The sequence below is a fragment of the Tiliqua scincoides genome, chromosome 4, assembly GCF_035046505.1.
Source record: "Tiliqua scincoides isolate rTilSci1 chromosome 4, rTilSci1.hap2, whole genome shotgun sequence".
In the NCBI taxonomy this organism is placed as follows: Eukaryota; Metazoa; Chordata; class Lepidosauria; order Squamata; family Scincidae; genus Tiliqua; species Tiliqua scincoides.
Window position 1 is genome coordinate 19,205,906 of NC_089824.1, and position 20,853 is coordinate 19,226,758.

A 20,853-nucleotide genomic window follows, 5' to 3' on the forward strand; every position below is an offset into this window, starting at 1 on the left:
GCTGGTACAGCCATGCCGAAAAGGCACACACTGTTTTCAGTGGGGTTGGGGGGTGGAGACTTTGGAAGGGAAAGGGGTTTTTAATTCTTTCCCACCTCCTTAAACTTCCCTCCCTGCAACAGGTATCCTTGGATCTGCACCGGTGATTTCTGGCACAAGTCTGAGGACAGAAGAAGGGTAGGGAGATTGCTTCTGAAAGGGATAGGATCCAGTGCATGCCATCACTGCCGGATCCACCCCCTCCAACCTCCCTGCCCGTGTTCAGCCCTCCCCTGCCATCTCCCAGTCTCCTTGATATCTTATATGACTTGGTGGGTCCATTTGGATCTGTTAACACAGGCGGGAGGGCTCTGGCCTTCTTGCTGGCACTTGGGTGCAGTCTTTTGGCAGTCACCATCAGTGGAACCTGCATTCTGCTGGCAGTGAGGCCCAATGGGATTGGACCATTAGTCTTTTACCACTTTTCGGAATCAATTAAATATACTATCAAAATAAATGTTCATTTGAACTTTGATTATTCACTCATTTTTGTAATAAATGAAGGATACTGAGAAGGTTCCAACATCTACCAATGCTTTGTTCTGTTCTTTAATGAACGATGGCATATCTTAGAATCTTTGCTTCACTTTTGAGTCTGTACTTAGTTTGTTGTCACAAATCATGATTAAAGCATCCTTGTCTAAATTGATTTGAAATTGAATTATAAATCATACATTGGCCAGAATTCTGATTTCAGTTATAAACAACTATCAACCACTTTCTGTTGTGTATTAGAGGTGATCGTACATTCACTCAGGTGGGATGGGAGACGAGAAATTCCAAAGCGATTTAAACCTTATGTGTGAAAACAACCTAAAAGGAGAAAAGCAATCCTATTCTACTAACTACACAATTATTTAACTTTGGCTGCAATCCTAACCACACTTTCCTGAGAGTAAGCCCCATTGAATAAAATAGAACTTACTTCTGAGTAGACCTGGTTAGGACTGTGCCCTTCAACAAAATCCTTTTTATGAGTTTGTCTTAACTACTTTGAATGTGAAATTTTTAGTAAAAATATACAAAAAGGTATTCCTTACTAAGTACAGTATTTTTTTCAGTATTTCTAAACTGCTTTTCTCATACATTCAAGGCAGTTTGCATAGGCAGGATAGTAATAAACCCAATTTTTCTCCAGATGTTTCCCTTCAAAGTGCAGTCATCATCCTGCCTTGTCTGCCCTTTGTGTTTCCAATCTTTCACAGGCAGTATGTCAGTATGCACATTTAGCTATCAGGGACTTGTGGTGCAGGAGTGGCAGGGTGAGGCAGAACTGCCCAATTGTTGTCCAGCTAAACTCAGGAATGGGCAAGACTTTGTGGTCTTATATAAACAGTTCAGTCTCCTCTAAGCAGTCATTGGTACAACAATGTTATTTTGATAGCTCCTTTAAAGATAGATTTACTTCTAGCTGCCTTTTTCTTCTTCCTGCTCTCTGCTACAGCTGCTTCCTCCTGTTCTAGCCCACCTCTCCATTTCACTCCCCTACTTTTCAGTTGTCTCTGGCCTCACATCTGGATTTGCATGTTGGAACCACAAGCAGCTTACTTGGTTCCATCAGGCAATCAAAACCAGAAAAACTGCTTCATCAAGGGCTAGATTAAAAGAAGTGGAGATCCTTTGTATTAACTTTTAGGATAGTTAGAGGATGGCTAAAAATGAGAAAATTATAATTGAAGGAGCTCACTGAAGATACCAACTAGATAATTAGAGCACAACAAGGTTTCCAGAGATCTGGGGCTTACCCTCAATCCCAAAATAGATTTGTTTTGAAGTAACACTGTCATTGGAAGTTAGTTCCAGCTAACACCCTAGCATCAGGCTCCTGACGACATCTAGTACTTCATCATTTATGGGCGCACATGTTTTTTTCATTACCTTCCCACCAGTTGTTTTACACCCTTTGTATTTTTCTAAAATGAGTTAGGTTGTAAACTTTGGATAATGATTCCATCCTTCCCTTCTGTTTCACTTCCCCTCTGCTTCTGTTTCCCCATTTTAATTCAGTGAATGCCTTATTGCACAAGGCTTCACTGTATATGTGTGCGGTCTTTTGTGCTTGTTCTATTGGATAATATTACTTAATAACATGTATTCACTTTCCATAAAGTCACCAGTGCTAATCTGTTCTAGTGGAGGTGTCATCCCTATCTTTGTGCTTGTTTCCAATAGCCTCATCTGAACAACTAAGCAAAGAAGTCAGGAGAGATTCTTGCTCTACAATGTGCATTCTCCTCTCACCCCAGATAAAATGATTGGATAAAACCCCATATTTATTTAAAATTTAATAATGCAAGAGTATCAGAATTGAATAATTTATGCAAAGGCTTACATATAAATCTCTTATCTGTTTACCCTGACACAAATTTCATTATTATATTTTTAGGATATAATCTTTGGATTTATAAAAGGTTTTTTTTCTTTATTAAAAACCTGCAGGTTTTACACAGTATAACAGATGGCAGTGACAAAAGTGACTGTGGGACTTGCCTTCTGAATATATTATTTTAATTCATATAATATCTGAAATCCTTTATAAATAGCAGCAGCTGTCAGACATAAATATGGCATACACAGATCTTAAAATAGAACATTTGATCTTTCTTTTGTAGATGAAGACACATAAGTACAGTCCAAATGTACAACACGTTCTACTGCTTTCTCTAATGTTATAGCATCTGTGCTGATCTAAGTCACAATTCCAGCTTATTATTTAAAAACATTGATTGGGCTCAAGGTGTTTGTCATATGCCTAATCTAACACAAAGATTTAAAGAACATAAAATATGTCTGTATTGTTCGCCAGCTGTAGTAAGACTTCTTGCAACGGTTTATTGGCTCTAAGAAAATACTTATGGCCCAATCCTATTCAAACACCATTCCAATGGCACACTGGCTCCAGCACAACAACCACTGTATCCTAAGCTGCCCAGGCAACACCATGTTGCCATAGCCCTCCCGGTAGCTCTGGTGCAACCCTTCCCAGTAACATTGACAGTGTCCATGAAAACCCTGACGCAGCCCATTATCCATGAGGTGGTGTCTTGATGTCATTTTATTATTAGTCGGACAATGCTATGTGTGTCAGTGTGTCATCAGAGCAGCATCCAAAGAGCCAATCACTACATCCACCCAGCCCCAATCCTGGCAGACAAAAAAAGTGCTGCCAGGATGAACCACATAGGGTGATGGCAGGGGAAGGGTCAATTAGCAGCTGTTGCTGGAGCAAAACCAGCTACTAGAAATGAGGAACACAGCAACAGGCACCATTGCCAACCATGGGGAGATGGAAGCCCTCCGCACACAATATGATAGAAGAATATCACAGACTCTACCTCCTATAGGAGCCCCACCCCCTGTAGGAGCTACTATGGCATTAGTGCAATGGGGCAAAAGCAGGAAACTGCTAGGAATTCCTGCACCAGGTTTAAAGTTCCATTCGTGAGTTCCCCACTCACACAAACATGCATCCAGGGAATACTGTTTTGAGCAGAGCAAGGGTAGAAAGATCACTATTTTTGAGCAATGTGAAACAAACACACAAACCCATAGCAAGGGCTTGAGTCACTGCGGGGTATTCACCAACCAGGAGGAACCCTTTCCTAAGGGAGGGACTGTACTGGGGCACATCACAAGGGAAGCGTCAACACCACTCAGGCAAAATGGGAGCTCACTGTGCAAAAACAACCACGCCCAACCCCTACGGCCACCTTACCTATTCCAGTGCAGTTTGAATAGGCCATTGGTGGGCATGGGGAGCCCCCAGCTTTTTCTCCAATTGCTTCTTCGCACTCAGCAGTGGTACACAATCTCCAGCAGTACCATGCCATTTATGAAGGTAGATAGAATTGGGTGATAAGACTATTTGCAGCTGGTTCTAGGCCAGCAGGCCCTGACACGTGCTGTTGGTGTCATTGGCATGTTTCAAGGCATAAAGATCCTTCAGGGGTTGTCTGGGAGTTGTTCCTTAAATAGATCCTTGAGACAGACAAGCAAATCTGGTATAGTATATGCACCGTCCTTTTGCATTTTGGACTTCAGTGCTTCTAGTACGCGCCATACTAGATGTGACTCTGAAGATGTAGGCAAAGCTTCTGTGTTAGTGTGTGTGCGTGTGTTTTAAGTCAACAGCACATGGTCAAGATTATACAGACTGTGCTGAAATTTTTTTTTTAAAAAAAGGTTCACAAAGCACTTTACATAGCTAAATATAGTAGTTCATTGTCCCTAAATGGCTCATAGTCTAACATGATGCAAGAGAAACACTAGCAGCCAACTATTAGGAAAAAAAAATAAAAAACATTATACTGGGTTGAGGAGGAATACTAATTTTGTGCAAGTTCTATAGTAATGTTATGCAGGAACTGTAACATTTATATCTTCTTTTACAGTAAAGACTTGTGGATCTAATCTGCAGGGACCCGGTGGCACCTTCACATCCCCCAACTTTCCATTCCAGTATGACAGTAATGCTCAGTGTGTTTGGGTCATCACAGCTATCAATCCAAACAAGGTAAGTTCAAATGTGAGCAAATGTAAAGATCTGTATCAAATAACGAAAATCACAGCCCAAAATACTAACTGCTTCAGTATTATCCAGGCTTAATATTGCAAGTAATCTAGCAACATAGGTTTTGAAAATCTGTACATGAATATTTTATATATCCTCTATACTTTTAAGCTCATAACATTAAGTCTTTGAATAAAACTGCACGTAAATTAACATATGAGTCAAATTACTGCATCTGTGAATGTTTTCCTGTAATGTATAATACTCTAGCTTTCATGAATAAGAGTTGTGACTAAAATGCATTTTGATGCATTCTGGGCATGTGAAACAGCCCTGAATAGAACAGAAGCATCTTTTTTTATCTGTTTTCCAACCCAGCTGCTCTCCCTGTTTCCTGCAGAATCTTACTCTTTTTCAGGCATTCAGCTAGTCACCCACTGTGTTGATGTGCACTGTAACATCCTTTTCTCTTTTTGATCTAGAACTTTGACTAGCTGGGGTTCTTTATTGAGGGGAGTAGTTCTCCATGGGTTCAAGGCTTGCCTCTGCAGACAAACATTGAACATGGAGAGAGCAGAGGGTGTAGCCACAAAGTACAGAGTCTACGTGGCATGACCAGCCAGAATATTCCTATTCCCCCATCCCCAGGCACAGATGGGCAGCCCAATCCTGCGCAGCCGTATCGCAGCGCCAACAGGATGCATGCTGCATCCCACAGGCCCTGAAGGTCTCCTCTGGGCAAGGAATATTTGTTCCCTTGCTCTGCGGTAAGACTTCACTGCCCAAATGGGTCTATTCTGAACAAATCTATAATTGGCACAAGACTGAGAGAACCTGGGAAGGGAAGTAGGATATAGGGTTTGCTGCTACTGCCAGTACTGCTCCTTTCCTGACCTTAATCTGCTTCCCCATTCCAATTTCTCCCTATTCCTCCCCTTTCCACCTCCCTCCCACCCCACACTGACTTACTAATACTGGCAGACATGGATGGCCTGCTGGTGCTTGAACCCAGCTGCTCACTACTTCCGGCAGGGACCAGGCTGCATAGAAAGTGTGTTGCACTTTACGGAAGCTGTAAAGTTCTGGCAGCATAAGGCTCTATCAGTATTGGATCATATATGCCTGAACAGAGCTTCTGAGTCATGTTTTGTTGGACAGGATTATTTGTGTAATTTCTCAGGGTGAAGTGATTGGAATCTGTTTCTATTGGACCTAGTAAAAGGGGTACAACTGTTTCTGTGGGCTTGGAGTCTCAAGTGAACAATTAATTCAGTTTAATAATCGCATGTAAATGTTGTGAGCTTAGCTATTCGTATATGTTCCTTGCACAATATATTGTGTTCCATCTGCTGTTAGTGGATTTCCATAGTTGTGACTCTCCAAGGACAAAGGCATTAGAGTTAGCAATGTATCCTAGGGGTACTCTTGCATCACTCACTTACTAAGCTAGTTCCACTTGGCATTTTCCAGAGGTGTCACATTTGGGCTCACAGCTAGAAATAGATTTGGAAGTACAAATAAGGTTGATACAAAGGCATACATATATATCTGGCTTCTCCTTTGTGAGTAGTTTTCCTCTTATTTGAAATTAATCATTTTTTTTAAAATTTCATAAATAGTCACAATTTGGCACCCATCTTTGGATGACCAAAATTAGAAGGAAAAAAGTTACAAACTTCATTTTAGTGACTTTTTAGGGAAGTACAATTCCTGTTTATATAAGTATCTTATTTCTTAGACATTTTCTGAAGCCTTGTTAGTGTTTGCCTACACAAACACATCCATGCTTACTCCAGATAGCTGTGTGCTGCTGGGAATCCCAGTTCACTCCAGCCGCTCTGTCTGTCATCAACTCTGCCACTCATTACTCTTTACTTTCTATGTACTGGTCTCTAGTCCTGCAGGGTTAAGCATATGTCCTTTTGGTACACAACAAAAACCTCCATATATTTCCAGACCTTTTAAAAGTACAGCTGTGTTTTGGTTTCATTAGTCTCCTGATGCTAATTCTGTTATTAATTTTATGTTGTTCATTAATTTTGGGTTTTTTTGTATGTTATTTAATTATTAGCTATACTGAAAGCTATTCAATAATAATCTAAATAATTTTAAATACATAAATTATATATTTAAAAAGTTTGGAAAAGATAGTTCAAAGTAGATGGGAAAATTCAATTGTTTGTGACATGTTACACCTAGAAGAATAGACAGTTCTGCAAGAGATTTACATGTTTATGCAGAAGTAAGTGTTCAGTGAAGCTTTCTGTCAGGTAAGTGGGCATAGGATTGCAGCTTTAGGGCCCAATCCTATCCAATTTTCCAGTGCTGGTTGTGCCAGTGGAGTGTGTGCTGTATCCTGTGGTGGAAGGGCAGTCACTGGAACTTTCTCAAGGTATGGGAACATGTGCTCCCTTTCCATGAGGTTGCGTTGTGGCTACACCGGAGTTGGAAAGTTGGATAGGATTGGGCCCTAGCTAAGTAGTTTTATACATACTGAAAAAGGAGCTTGAAAGTGAAACAATGGCACCAAGCTTATTAATCTTTGATTTGTAGCCTATATGACAGAACTGCCCAATTGTGCTACTACTTTTTATGAGAATTCCTTTAAAGGCAGGCCATAAAGTGGTTACTGAAACACTCTCTTGAATCTTTTTCTATTAATTTTGTTACTGAATTCTTCAGAGGCAGCAGTTTTTAAGATCTACGAACTAGTTTAGATGTTTTATTTATCTGTGGCTTCGCAGTGGTGCACCAGGACAGCACATTTTTGATTACTCCAGCACTGCTAGGTTAGAAATAGGGTAATTCCATTGTACTTACATTGAATTTGGACAAGTGTAATAAAGCATGTTGAATTGTGAAGCGTTGATCCCTTTGTTTTTTGAATCAGATGAGGTCTGTTTTCATTTTTAAAGGGATCTAGTAATCTAATGACATATAGAAATAACGAGCACATAGCCAAGCAAAGTAGCATTCAGGAAACAGAAGAGCTAGCTGCCATTACTAAGCAGTTCACCTGAGGCACAGCTGGCTCCTCCTTCTCTGCCCTTGGAGAGTAAAAAGATGTGCATACTTGGGGCAAAGAGAAGCTATGCTATCCCATATAACAGTGTCATGAGCCTGAAGGGGTAGAAATGATGGCAGTGGTATTGTATTACATTACTTTATGTAAGCAGTAACTGTTACCCTGCACATGCCTAATCTCGTCTGATCTTGGAAGGTAAGCAGGGTCAGGCCCGGTTAGTACTTGGATGGGAGACTGCCTGGGAATACCAAGTGCTGTAGGCTTATATGATAGACTTTCGAGACTGAAGGTTGCCAACCATGTAAGCATCCTTAGGGATCCTTTTGGAGGGAGATGAATATCAAATACATTCAGTTCAGTGGGACTTATTATATTTCTAACAATATACTCAGAGGTGCCCAGTAAGCAGCAGCAGTGGAAGGGTGTGTTAGTAACGATTACTACTTCCAGATTTCTATAAAGGAGACACACACACTATATTCCCCCTTCCCCGAGCAATGAATGTAGAGAAAGGTTTCTCATTTTTTCTTCCCCTTTCATTAGACCTAGAGAAGCAGGGGGAAAAATTGCAGCCCAGGCAAAGCCCAGCCTCTGGAAGGAGTGGGACCATGAGGAAGAACTGGGTGGCACGGCCCAGGATAAAATTGTTAAGATATTTTTAAAAAACCACCCACCCACACACATGCATGCACCTCTCTACTCATACACAATATCTCTACAAACACAAATGCCTCATGGATTTGGCTATTATATTGCTTTGGGAAAGTATGGTGAGATTTTTGAAATGGACATACAGCTGTGGGGTGTAAAAATTCACAGTGAAACAGCCAGCATTCAGACAGCATGCAAAATGAGCACCGTATGGAGATACATCCTTTGTTTGAGCATGGAATTTCCCTTACCACATTGAACATAGTTTCCCATCATATTCACTTATTTTCCCCGCCTTAAGAGTCTTGGGTCCTTCCAAGACATTCGGAAAGGCAAGCCATTCAGGAAGTCATTCAGGACTTGGAAGCTGAGGGGGAGTGGTTGCTTTGGCAGACCAGTGTTGCAAATCAGGAGCTGGTTTCAGGGATTTGGCACCCTATCTTCATACTGTTTCTAGAACCATGTCTCCACTCCCTTCCCTTCCTGGCATATATCATTGTTTCATGTTACATGTGTGGCAATGCAAACCAGGATTTTCATACACCACAGATTGAAACCATGGCTAAAACTGGATTTACAGATCTCTGGACTATAATTCCCCCTTCCCTCATTTTATAGATTTGATGTTACATCCACACTGGCTCAGAAAAAGGAGAAACAGCGACTAAGAAAGACCAGAATAAAAAGAACATTGCAGTGATTTCTGATTTTGAATAGAAAACAGACACTATGCATGCATTGTTCCTGGACTTCAAAGATATTTTTCTAAGAGAAGCTGTGTTATTTTGTGAGTTCAGAAGTATGATATACTGAAAAGATCTTCACTGACTTTTTCAGTGTGAATTATTCAGCATGTTTATAATATTTTATACCAAATGGAGAAAAGACCAAAAGAATTATTTATTAGGGGAAAATATCTTGCTGTGTGAAGATAAAGATTTGCTATAATTTATTAATATTTCTTATCATGATAAAAAAGACAAACTCATATATTAACACAAAGGCAATATACTCCCATTAAGTACTACAAAGTGGCCGAATCAGGACAATAAACTACTTGTCCTAAATGCTGAAAATATTTACAGTGACAGACTATATTTTTTTCAGTCTTGTGCACTCTAATATTCACCTTAACAACTTGTTTTGCAATTCAGACTTTTGTGGCATCTTGCCTGGATGCCTTTAAGAGGAAATTGGACAAATTTCTGGAGGAAATGTTCATCACGGGTTTCAAATCATGGTAGGTATGTGCAAGCTCTTGGTTTTAGAGGTAGGCTGCCTCTGATTGCCAGATGCAGGGGAGCGCGACAGGACACAGGTTGTGTCTTGTTGTCTTATGTGCTCCCTGAAGCATATGGTGGGCCAAGCATTTGGTGTGAGGTACAGGAACATGGGCCTTTGGCCTGATCCAGCATGACTCTTTTTATGTTCTTATGTCCTTTATTTTTTCACATGCCTGTCATCCATCCTCTTTGCATTACTATTTTTGGTACAACATACTGAATTTCAATCATTTCCAAGTTGCCGTTAAAATACACTGTTACTGATAATTCAAATTACTTGAATATGGTCCTCCATTTCTTGATTTTTATATCTAAGTTTTCCTCATCGTGATAAGTTCATAATGCATTTCTTATTTGGTCACCAGAACTACAGTAAAGACCCAATTCTATTCTTGGAATCCATTGTTAGAACTAGTGTTCTAGTGGCAAAACGCATTTCCCAGCAGTCAAAAGTGGTGATCCGAAGTGTGCATAGTTGCATGCCTCTATACCACTGCTGGAGATGCCACAGAGACAATATTAAAGAATATTTTCCCTTACCTCTTCCATGCCTCCTGATCAGACCCTCCCCCCCCCCCACCAAATCAGTGCAGCCTGTTTTGGGATCCCTGTATGCTGTGGTGGGCAAAATGATAGAATCCACCTGTTGGTTTCATAGTCTTACAATGGCAGGCTTCAATGCAAGTCAGACACGGCATAAAAAAAATGCTATCTGAAATGCCCAACTCCAGAAAGCCACCAGATTGTACTTTACCCTGACAAGTTGTCTGTGATATTTGGGTACAAACTGCAAGAAAGGTTTTTCCTGTTGGACATCAGGAAGAAATTCTTGACAGTAAGAGTGTTTCAGCAGTGGAACATTGGCAAAGGGGATGGTGGATTCTCAAGCAGAGACTCAACAGACACCTGCTAGAAATGCTCTAGGTCCTAGGAGGATTTCCTGCTACAGGCAGGGGGTAGAGCTAGATGACCTTCTGGGTACCTTCCAACTCTATGGTTCTATGATATAATTAAATAATGTTTCCCATTCTGCTCATAGCTACATTGTACTTGTTTTTGGTATGAGACTTCCAAAGAAGTGGTCACAAGTGTCAAAAGTAAGAGTTTCATAGACTGCTTTAATTGTCTTTTCAGAAAACTTAGACCCTGCCAGTGCTGAATTTTGTAGGTAGTGCCAAATCTGCACATCTTTCTAGACTTGTCATTCAAAAGAATGGGTATCTGAGAGACTGCCTACTTCTGTACAATCCGGCTTGTCTCATCAGGTCATTGCTTCAGGTTACACGTGCCGTTGCCTATGACGTTCGGAGGGGTGGTGGCAAGGAATAGGGGCTTCTCAGTAGTGGCACCTACATTATGGAACTCCCTCCCTCTCAGCTTACATACTGCTCCCTCCTTAGAGGCCTTCCAGTGGGGCCTAAAGATATGGTTATTTAGATCAGTCTTCTGAGTTCAGGTCTTATAAAATTTTGGATATTGTGGGGTTTTTTATGTTGGGTAGATGCTATCGTTTTCCCCTTTGTTTACTTTTGCTGCTAGCTTATGAGTTTTATCTTTGTCTAATGTGATACAGGTATAACCTAATTATTATACAGGTATAACCTATTATTATGGATTTTTCACCCGTGGTTTTATCTCAGCATGATGAGAAGGGCCCTTTAAATTTAAGGGGAAAAAGTTAACAATAGCCTTGTTCAGGGCCTAGGAGAGGGGGGGGGTCAAGGGGGCAATTTGTATCCGAGCCCAGGGTCAAAAGGGGGGCCCAAGAGCCAAAGGAGGGGGGCCAGAAATTTCCTGGGATCTGAAATTTTCCTATCTACTCAGACTTGTTGCCTGTATGGAATGCTGGGGACACTACCATCACTGGGGATGCTGGGGACACTACTGATGCCACATGGGCGGGTAGACCTGGGCTGCAAAGTCTTCTCCAGCTGTCCCTACCCTTCCCTCACCTTGCTTCATCGCTCCCTGCCCCTATTCTGCTTGCCCATCACCACCCTCCCCCACTGTTTCACCCCTCCCCCTTTGCAAAGGGGCCCAAAAGAAACTTTGTACCCCCCTGATGGAATTCCTCTCAGAGGCCCTGGCCTTGTTAATGCAAAAGAGGCCAGCCAGCTGACAATCCGTCAATCATTCTCCCTCCAGGCACTTAGAACAGGCTCACTCCAAGGCAAGCAACCCCTCCCTTCCCCCTGAGCACATGAATGAAATATAATCACTTTGCGCTGGGTGAAGGAAGGGGTTGCTGGCTCAGAGAGAAGCTTTTCTAAGTGCCTGGAAAGAGAATGGTTGATGGATTGTCTGCCTAATGACTCTGTCTTACATCAGAAAGGTTGGCAAGGCTGTTTTTAAATCACCTAGCAAAGGGACATTTTTTTAAAATAGATTTGCTTTAATGCGCTTTTTGCCATCCATGTGAGTTCTGGGAACGGAACCCTTCAAATAAGACTCAACCTGTACTTTTAATGCAGCCTTGTTAAGTAATATTAATGTTTTTATTGTGATCTTATAGTTTTTACTGTTTTTACTGTGATTTTATCTTGTAAGCTGGTTTGAATGCCCTTTGGGGAGATAAAGTGGGATAGAAATTGAGTAAGTAAATAAAAAGAAGATACACAGGGATATTTGAACCTATATTGCTTTGTAGTAACAAAAATATTCATTCTCAAAACAATGATGTTGAAATTGCAGCTTATTCAGAGGAATAATCTTTCATCATCTGGCCTTGGACAATCTCTCCATATCGGTTAAACTGTATAATACAGCTAACATAAGAACATAAGAACATAAGAACAGCCCCACTGGATCAGGCCATAGGCCCATCTAGTCCAGCTTCCTGTATCTCACAGCGGCCCACCAAATGCCCCAGGGAGCACACCAGATAACAAGAGACCTCATCCTGGTGCCCTCCCCTACATCTGGCATTCTGACTTAACCCATTTCTAAAATCAGGAGGTTGCGCATACACATCATGGCTTGTACCCCATAATGGATTTTTCCTCCAGAAACTCGTCCAATCCCCTTTTAAAGGCGTCTAGGCTAGACGCCAGCACCACATCCTGTGGCAAGGAGTTCCACAGACCGACCACACGCTGAGTAAAGAAATATTTTCTTTTGTCTGTCCTAACCCGCCCAACACTCAATTTTAGTGGATGTCCCCTGGTTCTGGTATTATGTGAGAGTGTAAAGAGCATCTCTCTATCCACTCTGTCCATTCCCTGCATAATTTTGTATGTCTCAATCATGTCCCCCCTCAAGCGTCTCTTTTCTAGGCTGAAGAGGCCCAAACGCCGTAGCCTTTCCTCGTAAGGAAGGTGCCCCAGCCCCGTAATCATCTTAGTCGCTCTCTTTTGCACCTTTTCCATTTCCACTATGTCTTTTTTGAGATGCGGTGACCAGAACTGGACACAATACTCCAGGTGTGGCCTTACCATAGATTTGTACAACGGCATTATAATACTAGCCGTTTTGTTCTCAATACCTTTCCTAATGATCCCAAGCATAGAATTGGCCTTCTTCACTGCCGCCGCACATTGGGTCGACACTTTCATCGACCTGTCCACCACCACCCCAAGATCTCTCTCCCGATCTGTCACAGACAGCTCAGAACCCATCAGCCTATATCTAAAGTTTTGATTTTTTGCCCCAATGTGCATGACTTTACACTTACTGACATTGAAGCGCATCTGCCATTTTGCTGCCCATTCTGCCAGTCTGGAGAGATCCTTCTGGAGCTCCTCACAATCACTTCTGGTCTTCACCACTCGGAAAAGTTTGGTGTCATCTGCAAACTTAGCCACTTCACTGCTCAACCCTGTTTCCAGGTCATTTATGAAGAGGTTGAAAAGCACTGGTCCCAGGACAGATCCTTGGGGCACACCGCTTTTCACCTCTCTCCATTGTGAAAATTGCCCATTGACACCCACTCTCTGCTTCCTGGCCTCCAACCAGTTCTCAATCCACGAGAGGACCTGTCCTCTAATTCCCTGATTGTGGAGTTTTTTCAGTAGCCTTTGGTGAGGGACCGTGTCAAACGCCTTCTGAAAGTCCAGATATATAATGTCCACGGGTTCTCCCGCATCCACATGCCTGTTGACCTTTTCAAAGAATTCTATAAGGTTCGTGAGGCAAGACTTACCCTTACAGAAGCCATGCTGACTCTCCCTCAGCAAGGCCTGTTCGTCTATGTGTTTTGAGATCCTATCTTTGATGAGGCATTCCACCATCTTACCCGGTATGGATGTTAGGCTGACTGGCCTATAGTTTCCCGGGTCCCCCCTCTTTCCTTTTTTAAAAATAGGCTAAATTAGATATTATTATTATTATTATTATTATTATTATTATTATTATTATTATTATTATTATTATTATTAACAGTATTTATATACCACTTTTCAACTAAAAGTTCACAAAGCGGTTTACAGAGAAAAATCAAATAACTAAACATATTATTATACATGTGATGTTGCTGAAAACACCAGTTGCATATCTGCTTCTCTCTTTCCCCTTTGTAACATTTTGCAAAATCTGCCTTTGTCATGGTGTCACTATAGTTTATTTTCATTTATTTAGAATATTTGTAATCTGCTTTTTAATGCAATATTTCCGAGGTAGATAACAATGGAGTCATAATAACAATAACATGATCAGACAATGAAATTGCCTTTATTGCTGGCCAACTAATTTCAAACAGCAGTAGCAAGCACTAATTACAGTTCTAATATCACAATCCTATGCATATCTACTCAGAAGTAAACCCCAATGAATTTCTGCAATTTACTCTCAGGTAAGTGTGTATAGCAGTGGTTTTCAAACTGGGGTGTTGTGACGCCCCAGCCTGAAGGCCTTGGCCTGTTTCCCCTTAAGGTGCGGGGGTAGTGAGGAGGCAGCTCATGGCGCTGCAGGGACTGGGATGCACTCGCCAGTCCCAACATAAGAACAACCCCACTGGATCAGGCCACAGGCCCATCTAGGCCAGCTTCCTGTATCTCACAGCGGCCCACCAAATGCCCCAGGGAGCACACCAGACAACAAGAAGACCTGCAAGGCCTCCTGGGAATTGTAGTTTAAGAACATAAGAACAGCCCCACTGGATCAGGCCATAGGCCCATCTAGTCCAACTTCCTGTATCTCACAGTGGCCCCACCAAATGCCCCAGGGACCACACCAGATAACAAGAGACCTCATCCTGGTGCCCTCCCTTGCATCTGGCATTCTGACATAGCCCATTACTAAAATTCAGGAGGTTGCACATGCACATCATGGCTTGTAACCCGTAATGGACTTTTCCTCCAGAAACTTGTCCAATCCCCTTTTAAAGGCATCCAGGCCAGACGCCATCACCACATCCTGTGGCAAGGAGTTCCACAGACCAACCACACACTGAGTAGAGAAATATTTCCTTTTGTCTGTTCTAACTCTCCCAACACTCAATTTCCTAGGTTCCTCTGCTCAGGCACTTTAAACAAAACAAGAAGTGTGACCACACTGTGGGCAATCCGAGTATGGTCCCCATTTTCTCCTTATAACAATGACTTATAACAAAATCAATGTTACCATGGACTAATGGTTCCCAAACTTTTAGCACCGGGACCCAGTTTTAAAAATGGCACTTTGTTGGGACCCACATAGGTTTACAAAACTTAAAAAAAAATCTAGAAAGAAATAATATTTTTATTTATTTACACATCATAATAACCAGAGAAAAGATGCTGCAACATTTATCTCCCTATATTTACACTTGCTTGCAAACTACAGGAACTCTTTGCAGGGCAATTAGCAGCTATCTCTTTTTTAAAACACCTCAGGGCCTGAGGCAATTAGTTATCTGATCCATCCATCACCTATGTTTTCACTGGAGGCTCTCTTCAGCTACTGTGGGACCCACCAGAAATCAGGTCCCGACCCACACTTTGGGAAGCACTGCGTAGACTAATTGATATATGTAAACAAGAGTTGATTTCCTACAGCATATTTCTGGTCACAAAAACATCACCAAACTCATAAATAAAGACCCCAAAACTTCTAATATTAAACACTGAAACAAATGTGAGCTTTCCTGGCTGGAGTAAACCCACTCAGATGTGGGGAGATGTTTTCACTCAGATGTGAAAACTCCACACAGACTGTGGCTGTGGCTGGGAATCAATTTTTCCCCCCAACAACTTTAAAATGAAACGACTTATAGAAAATGACTTCAAGCGAGAACTTACTGTATACCACTGCATTTTGCCATGTGAAACCAGCTATAATCCTACGTACAGCTGATTGTGGAACAACATTGTCTGAGCAGCACTAAAAGGCCCCATTGTGAAAAGGACCAAAGATAAAGACAAAGTTTTCTTTTCACATACTTCTTCCATGTCAATTCATTAAATGTAGAATGTGCCATACTGAAACATTTATTTAATGCCAGCATCTTTTTTTTAATGCATGAATGGAGAAAGGCTGCATCTTCTCTGCATGATTAGTTTGTCGTTAGTTATATGGTGGCATGAGCTGTACAATCTGTATACTGGAAAATGTGGTATATGGGTAGTGCAAGTGATAACCAAACGCATAGGCCATTTATGCAAGGTCTGACTGACAAATGGAATTGAGTGCATGATAGGACCTGCCTCCATGATCATGATCTTGCTCCTTTTTCATACAAAAACATTACAGCAGCACAAGGCTTCAGTTTTGTCTCAATCTTTGCCTCACATTTTGGCTTCTCTCCTCCCAGAACAGTTTCTTGCATCACCTATTCGGCTTACATCTTATGTAAATGTTTGTATCTGCATCTACATATTTTCTGATCTATTTCCATGCTTTACTTTTTTTTTTTTTTTTTACTATCTTTCTTTACTATCCATTCCCAACAGCTGGATATATTGTAATTGCTCCCTACCCCCAGAAAAGTTTGATGCTTGCATAGGGACTCAAAATCCCATTGGCTAATTCCTATAGTCCCACAACTGGTCAGAGCCTTAATTACGCATGCACAATTTTCATAAAAACTGATGTGGATCTGTACACAGTTCAAAACACAGTCTGCCATCAGCAAAAAGTAAAAGCATCTCACTGAAGTACATGTGGAGCACACTGCACAGTAGGGAATCCTTCTCCTGGCATTGGGTAACTGAAATAATCTTTGTTTTCCTTTCCTTTGTAATGCTGAGGTATTTATGTAAAAACACAACTGCATGCATTTTTTAAAATGTTGGCATGTATTTGTGATGCTTAAACTGTGAAGGGTGTGTTGTTGGGGAGTTGTTTTATTCAAACCTCCTGCTGCTGCTATTCTAACACTTGCAAATACCTGTCCTGTCAAAGTAAAATGAATAGAATTTCAAAACACTTTAAAGAATAATTTTGTAACTTTTTGATGTTGAACTAGTGGAAAGAAACTGGCATACCGTAATTGAAGGGGACAGAAGAAATGATTCCTTCATAAGTATAAACTGGGGTTGCTGGTGAAAGAATGATATCTTTCCCTTAAATCAACCATTTTCAACCACTGCAGTGGCATGATGTGCTGTGAATGGTCTGCAGGTGTGCCACAGGAATTTGCCTTGGGCTGTGCTGCTATTGGCCCCAAATTTGTGCTGGTTGAAGCACAAGCCCACTGGCCTGCCTGTTTCCAGTGCAAGTTAGGATTGCGACCTATGTCACTTTAAAGATTTTTCTGTTGTTTTTGACTTTGTGTTTATTACGATTTGAAGAACTACTACTTTAGTGGTTAAAAAAAAATGATGGTAAAACTACTACTTTATTTTAATACTATGTTCTTACCAAAGTTTTGACCCAATCCTAATGGGGCCTTGTGCTGCCAGAATTAGCATTCCAGCAGCTGAAGATGCTTTACGGCTGTCACAAAAGGCAGTATAGGTCCAGCCTTGTTATACACTGATTTTTAATACACGGATTTGACTCAATACAAATGGCCCCTGCAACTAAGAAGATATGTGCTGAACCCTGGAGAAGGGGGAAAATCCTTTAAAATCACAGTTTAAAAAACTGTTTTTTACTGTTGCAGAGAGACAGTCATACAAATGGATTACAGGTATTACCTAATTATCCACAGATTTCTTTCTATCTCAAAGCTGATGAAAAGGGCCCTTTAAATTAAAGGAAAACAGTTGAGAGCACAGCCAGTGACAGTCCATCAATCATTCTCTCTGCAGGCTTCACTCCTCCCTTTCCCCTGAGCACATGAAAGAAGGCTAAATGGCGGCGATTATCACCTTCTCCATTCTTTCCCCCTTGCTGGGGCTCCTGGTGAAGGGAGGGATTGCTATCTCCTAGTGAAGCCTAAGCTCCTGGAGAGACTGATGGCCTCTGTGTGCATTACAAAGGTCGACAAGGCTGTTTTTAAACCATCAGAGCAAAGAGACTTTGTTTTTTTAAATTGATTTGCTATAGTGCGTTTTTTGCCATCCGCTGAACCCTCAGGAATAATAAGACTCCACGTGTATGCTGTTTCGTGCAGCTGGGCTGCTGCCACAAGTAGTGAGTGACAATGGTGACATGTCAGTGGCCTAACCTTGACCCCGAATGCAAGTACCATAGGTCATTGCAGGGGTGAGAGATTTGTGGGGCGTGGGCAGAACAGGGTGGGTAGGGGAAGAATTGGGTAGGGTGGGGAGAAGTGCAGAGAGAAGTGGGAGGGGACCAGTATGGGGAGAAGTGCGGACTGAGGCTGTAAAGGCCATGTTGGAGGCACTTGAATAGCTGATTTCCTACCCCTCATCCTGACATCTATCCACCTTCCTGGGTTCACTCAGGCTTGCACCAGCTATATAGCTAATGCAGCTGGTTTAGACTTAGCAGCATAGCAAGGCCTTGCCCCTAGGCAAGGGAACCCCATGGGTTTCCTTACCCAGAGGAGACTTCTGCCCCCTCCAGATATAGTGCACGCTTTGGTGACTGCATTGGCAGGAATGATGATTAGGTAGGATTGGGTTTTTTTAGTCTCTTGATGATGGAGAAGCATCTTAACAATTTTGAGACCTATGTGCATTTTATGTGTATATGTACACTTAACACATAACATTAAAGTTGCTAAAACTATATTCAAACAGTTGTAATTCATTACAAATTGTAATCTTTCTGTCCAAATTGTGTGCAATTCATTTTTTGTTGTTACGAATGAACATAATTGCTATCAGAAAAGAAAGATAGCACTGAGAACTAGGAAATGTCTAATCTTCGCAGTTTGATATACTTATAGTAATATTTTAGGAAGAAGTCATAAATTCTTATGTAAAATAAATCCTCACCACTTTGCTTGTCTGATGGTTCTGTCTCCTTGCAATGTAAGTGCAAATTCGCACATGGATTGTCAGCACTTGATGATTGCAACATTAAATCACAACTTATATGTGTGAAGAAAAAAACAAAACCATTACACTTTTATCACCCCACAGGTCTTCAACCACAATGCATTCTAATGAAGAAAGTTTATACGTTCAAATCTGTATTATCAGATAGTACACATGCATATGTATCCCTGCCTTGAGCCATGTATCTGCTGGCTCACAAGGCATTACCTGATTCACAGCCTATTCTTAAGATCTGATTTGTGGTGACAGCAAATAAACATTGAGATGACACAGCATATATATTTTACTGCCCAAGTACAATGACACATAATGGGTCGTTATGTTTTGCATGAATGCTGTTATATCATGACAGGCACTACATCTGAAAGTGTGCTTGGAAAGCCAGAGGGATTTAATGACTGAAATGTTTCCAATGTGTAATTTAGGGCACAACCTTAAAGCAGGGGTGCCCAAACCCTGGCCCGGGGGCCACGTGGCCCTCGGAGGCTCCCAATCAGGCCCTTGGGGAGCCCCCAGTCTCCAATGCGCCTCTGGCCCTCCAGAGACTTGCTGGAGCCCGTGCTGGCCCGACGCAACTGTTTTCAGTAAGAGGACAACTGTTTGACCTCTCACTTGAGCTGTGGGATGAGGGCCCTCTCCACTACTTGCTGCTTCATGTCTGTGATGCAGCAGTGGCAGTGAAGGAAAGGCTGGCCTTGCTTTGGGCAAGGCTTTTTATAGTCCTTGAGCTACTGCAAGACCTTCATTCATTCATATAAGTTCCATCTCTAATATATTCATTTATGTAAATTTATTCAAATTTGAAATGGTAAATAATTCTTTTTTTTCCCCGGCCCCCGACATAACGTCAGAGAGATGATGTGGCCCTCCTGCCAAAATGTCTGAGCACCCCTGCCTTAAAGAACAGCCTAGTCCTGTGCTTCCCAGTGCCCATGGCTGCAGGAGTGCTGAAATGGCTGCTGCTGCATCCCATGGGACTGGGATGCAACTCTAGGGCTACTCGGCCAGGCAGGTTTAGGATTGGGCTGCCTACATCAGTGAACTCAATGAGGCTTACTTTTGAGTAGATATGCCTTGAATTCCACTGTAGATAATTCTTCAGCTCTTACAAAAGTGGTCACATGGCTTATGATAAAGAGCAAACTTTACCATGTCTGTGGAATTCTTTGAAATGCTACTGCAATATGGAATGCCATAATTATATAGCCTTCCTACATATTGTGCTACTAGCACAAAACGAAAATAAACTATAATCCCAACAAAAACTATAGCTCCAATCTAAAGTTCTGTCAATTCTAACTTTAGTAATATGATCCTGATGGGGCTCTCGCAAGGTTACTACTTAGAATAACAAACATGAACACAGGATCAAACAACACTGTGTATTTGACCCTAAATGGGCACTTAGGTCTGTAAAGTCCAATCAAAATAAATAGGGGAAATGTCCAATGTGATGGAGGGCTAAGTGCCCGATCCTATATGGTTAACACCGGCCCAGTGCTGGCGCTGAGCACTGCAAACATGCCATAAAGCACGCCAATGATGCTTACTATTAGCCCAGCACTGGTGCCAGCCCAGCACCCATTTGTGCTGGGTCATTGCTGGCTGGAAACCCCTTGTGCGCCACCTGGATGTCGCCCCTTACGGGGATGGGAGCAGGGTGGGAGGGGACTGGACTGATGGAGCAAACCCGCCGGATGCAGAGCTCCGTGTTGGTCCTCCCGACCTGACAAATGTCCCCTTCCCCCAAGGAACTGCCGGTGGCTGCCCAGCGGCCATAGGATTCAAGAGCAGCCATTTTGGTGCCACTGCTCCTCTGGGCACCAGGCAGCTCAGGATTGGGCTGCCCACGCCCCCATCATGCCAATAATTCTTATTTCACAGCAGAACAGGTTCTTTACCTTGAAATTTTGTCTGCTTAAATGCCTCTTTTCATTTATTTGAAAATTTATTTCTGCTTTCTGTATATTGTTGTGTTTTACAGTGGCACCATGCCAGTTTACAGTGTGAAACAGGGTAACA

The 20,853-nt window shown here is 41.9% G+C and overlaps 1 protein-coding gene across 1 annotated transcript in view; it reads left to right on the forward strand.

The window, feature by feature from the left end:
* Positions 1 to 20,853, forward strand: part of CSMD3 (CUB and Sushi multiple domains 3) — a 710,986-nt gene that overhangs the window by 381,811 nt on the left and 308,322 nt on the right. Inside the window, exon 12 of the mRNA XM_066624387.1 lies at positions 4,431 to 4,552. Within this exon, the coding sequence (XP_066480484.1) occupies positions 4,431 to 4,552 (122 nt within the window). The remainder of the gene's footprint in view (positions 1 to 4,430; positions 4,553 to 20,853) is intronic.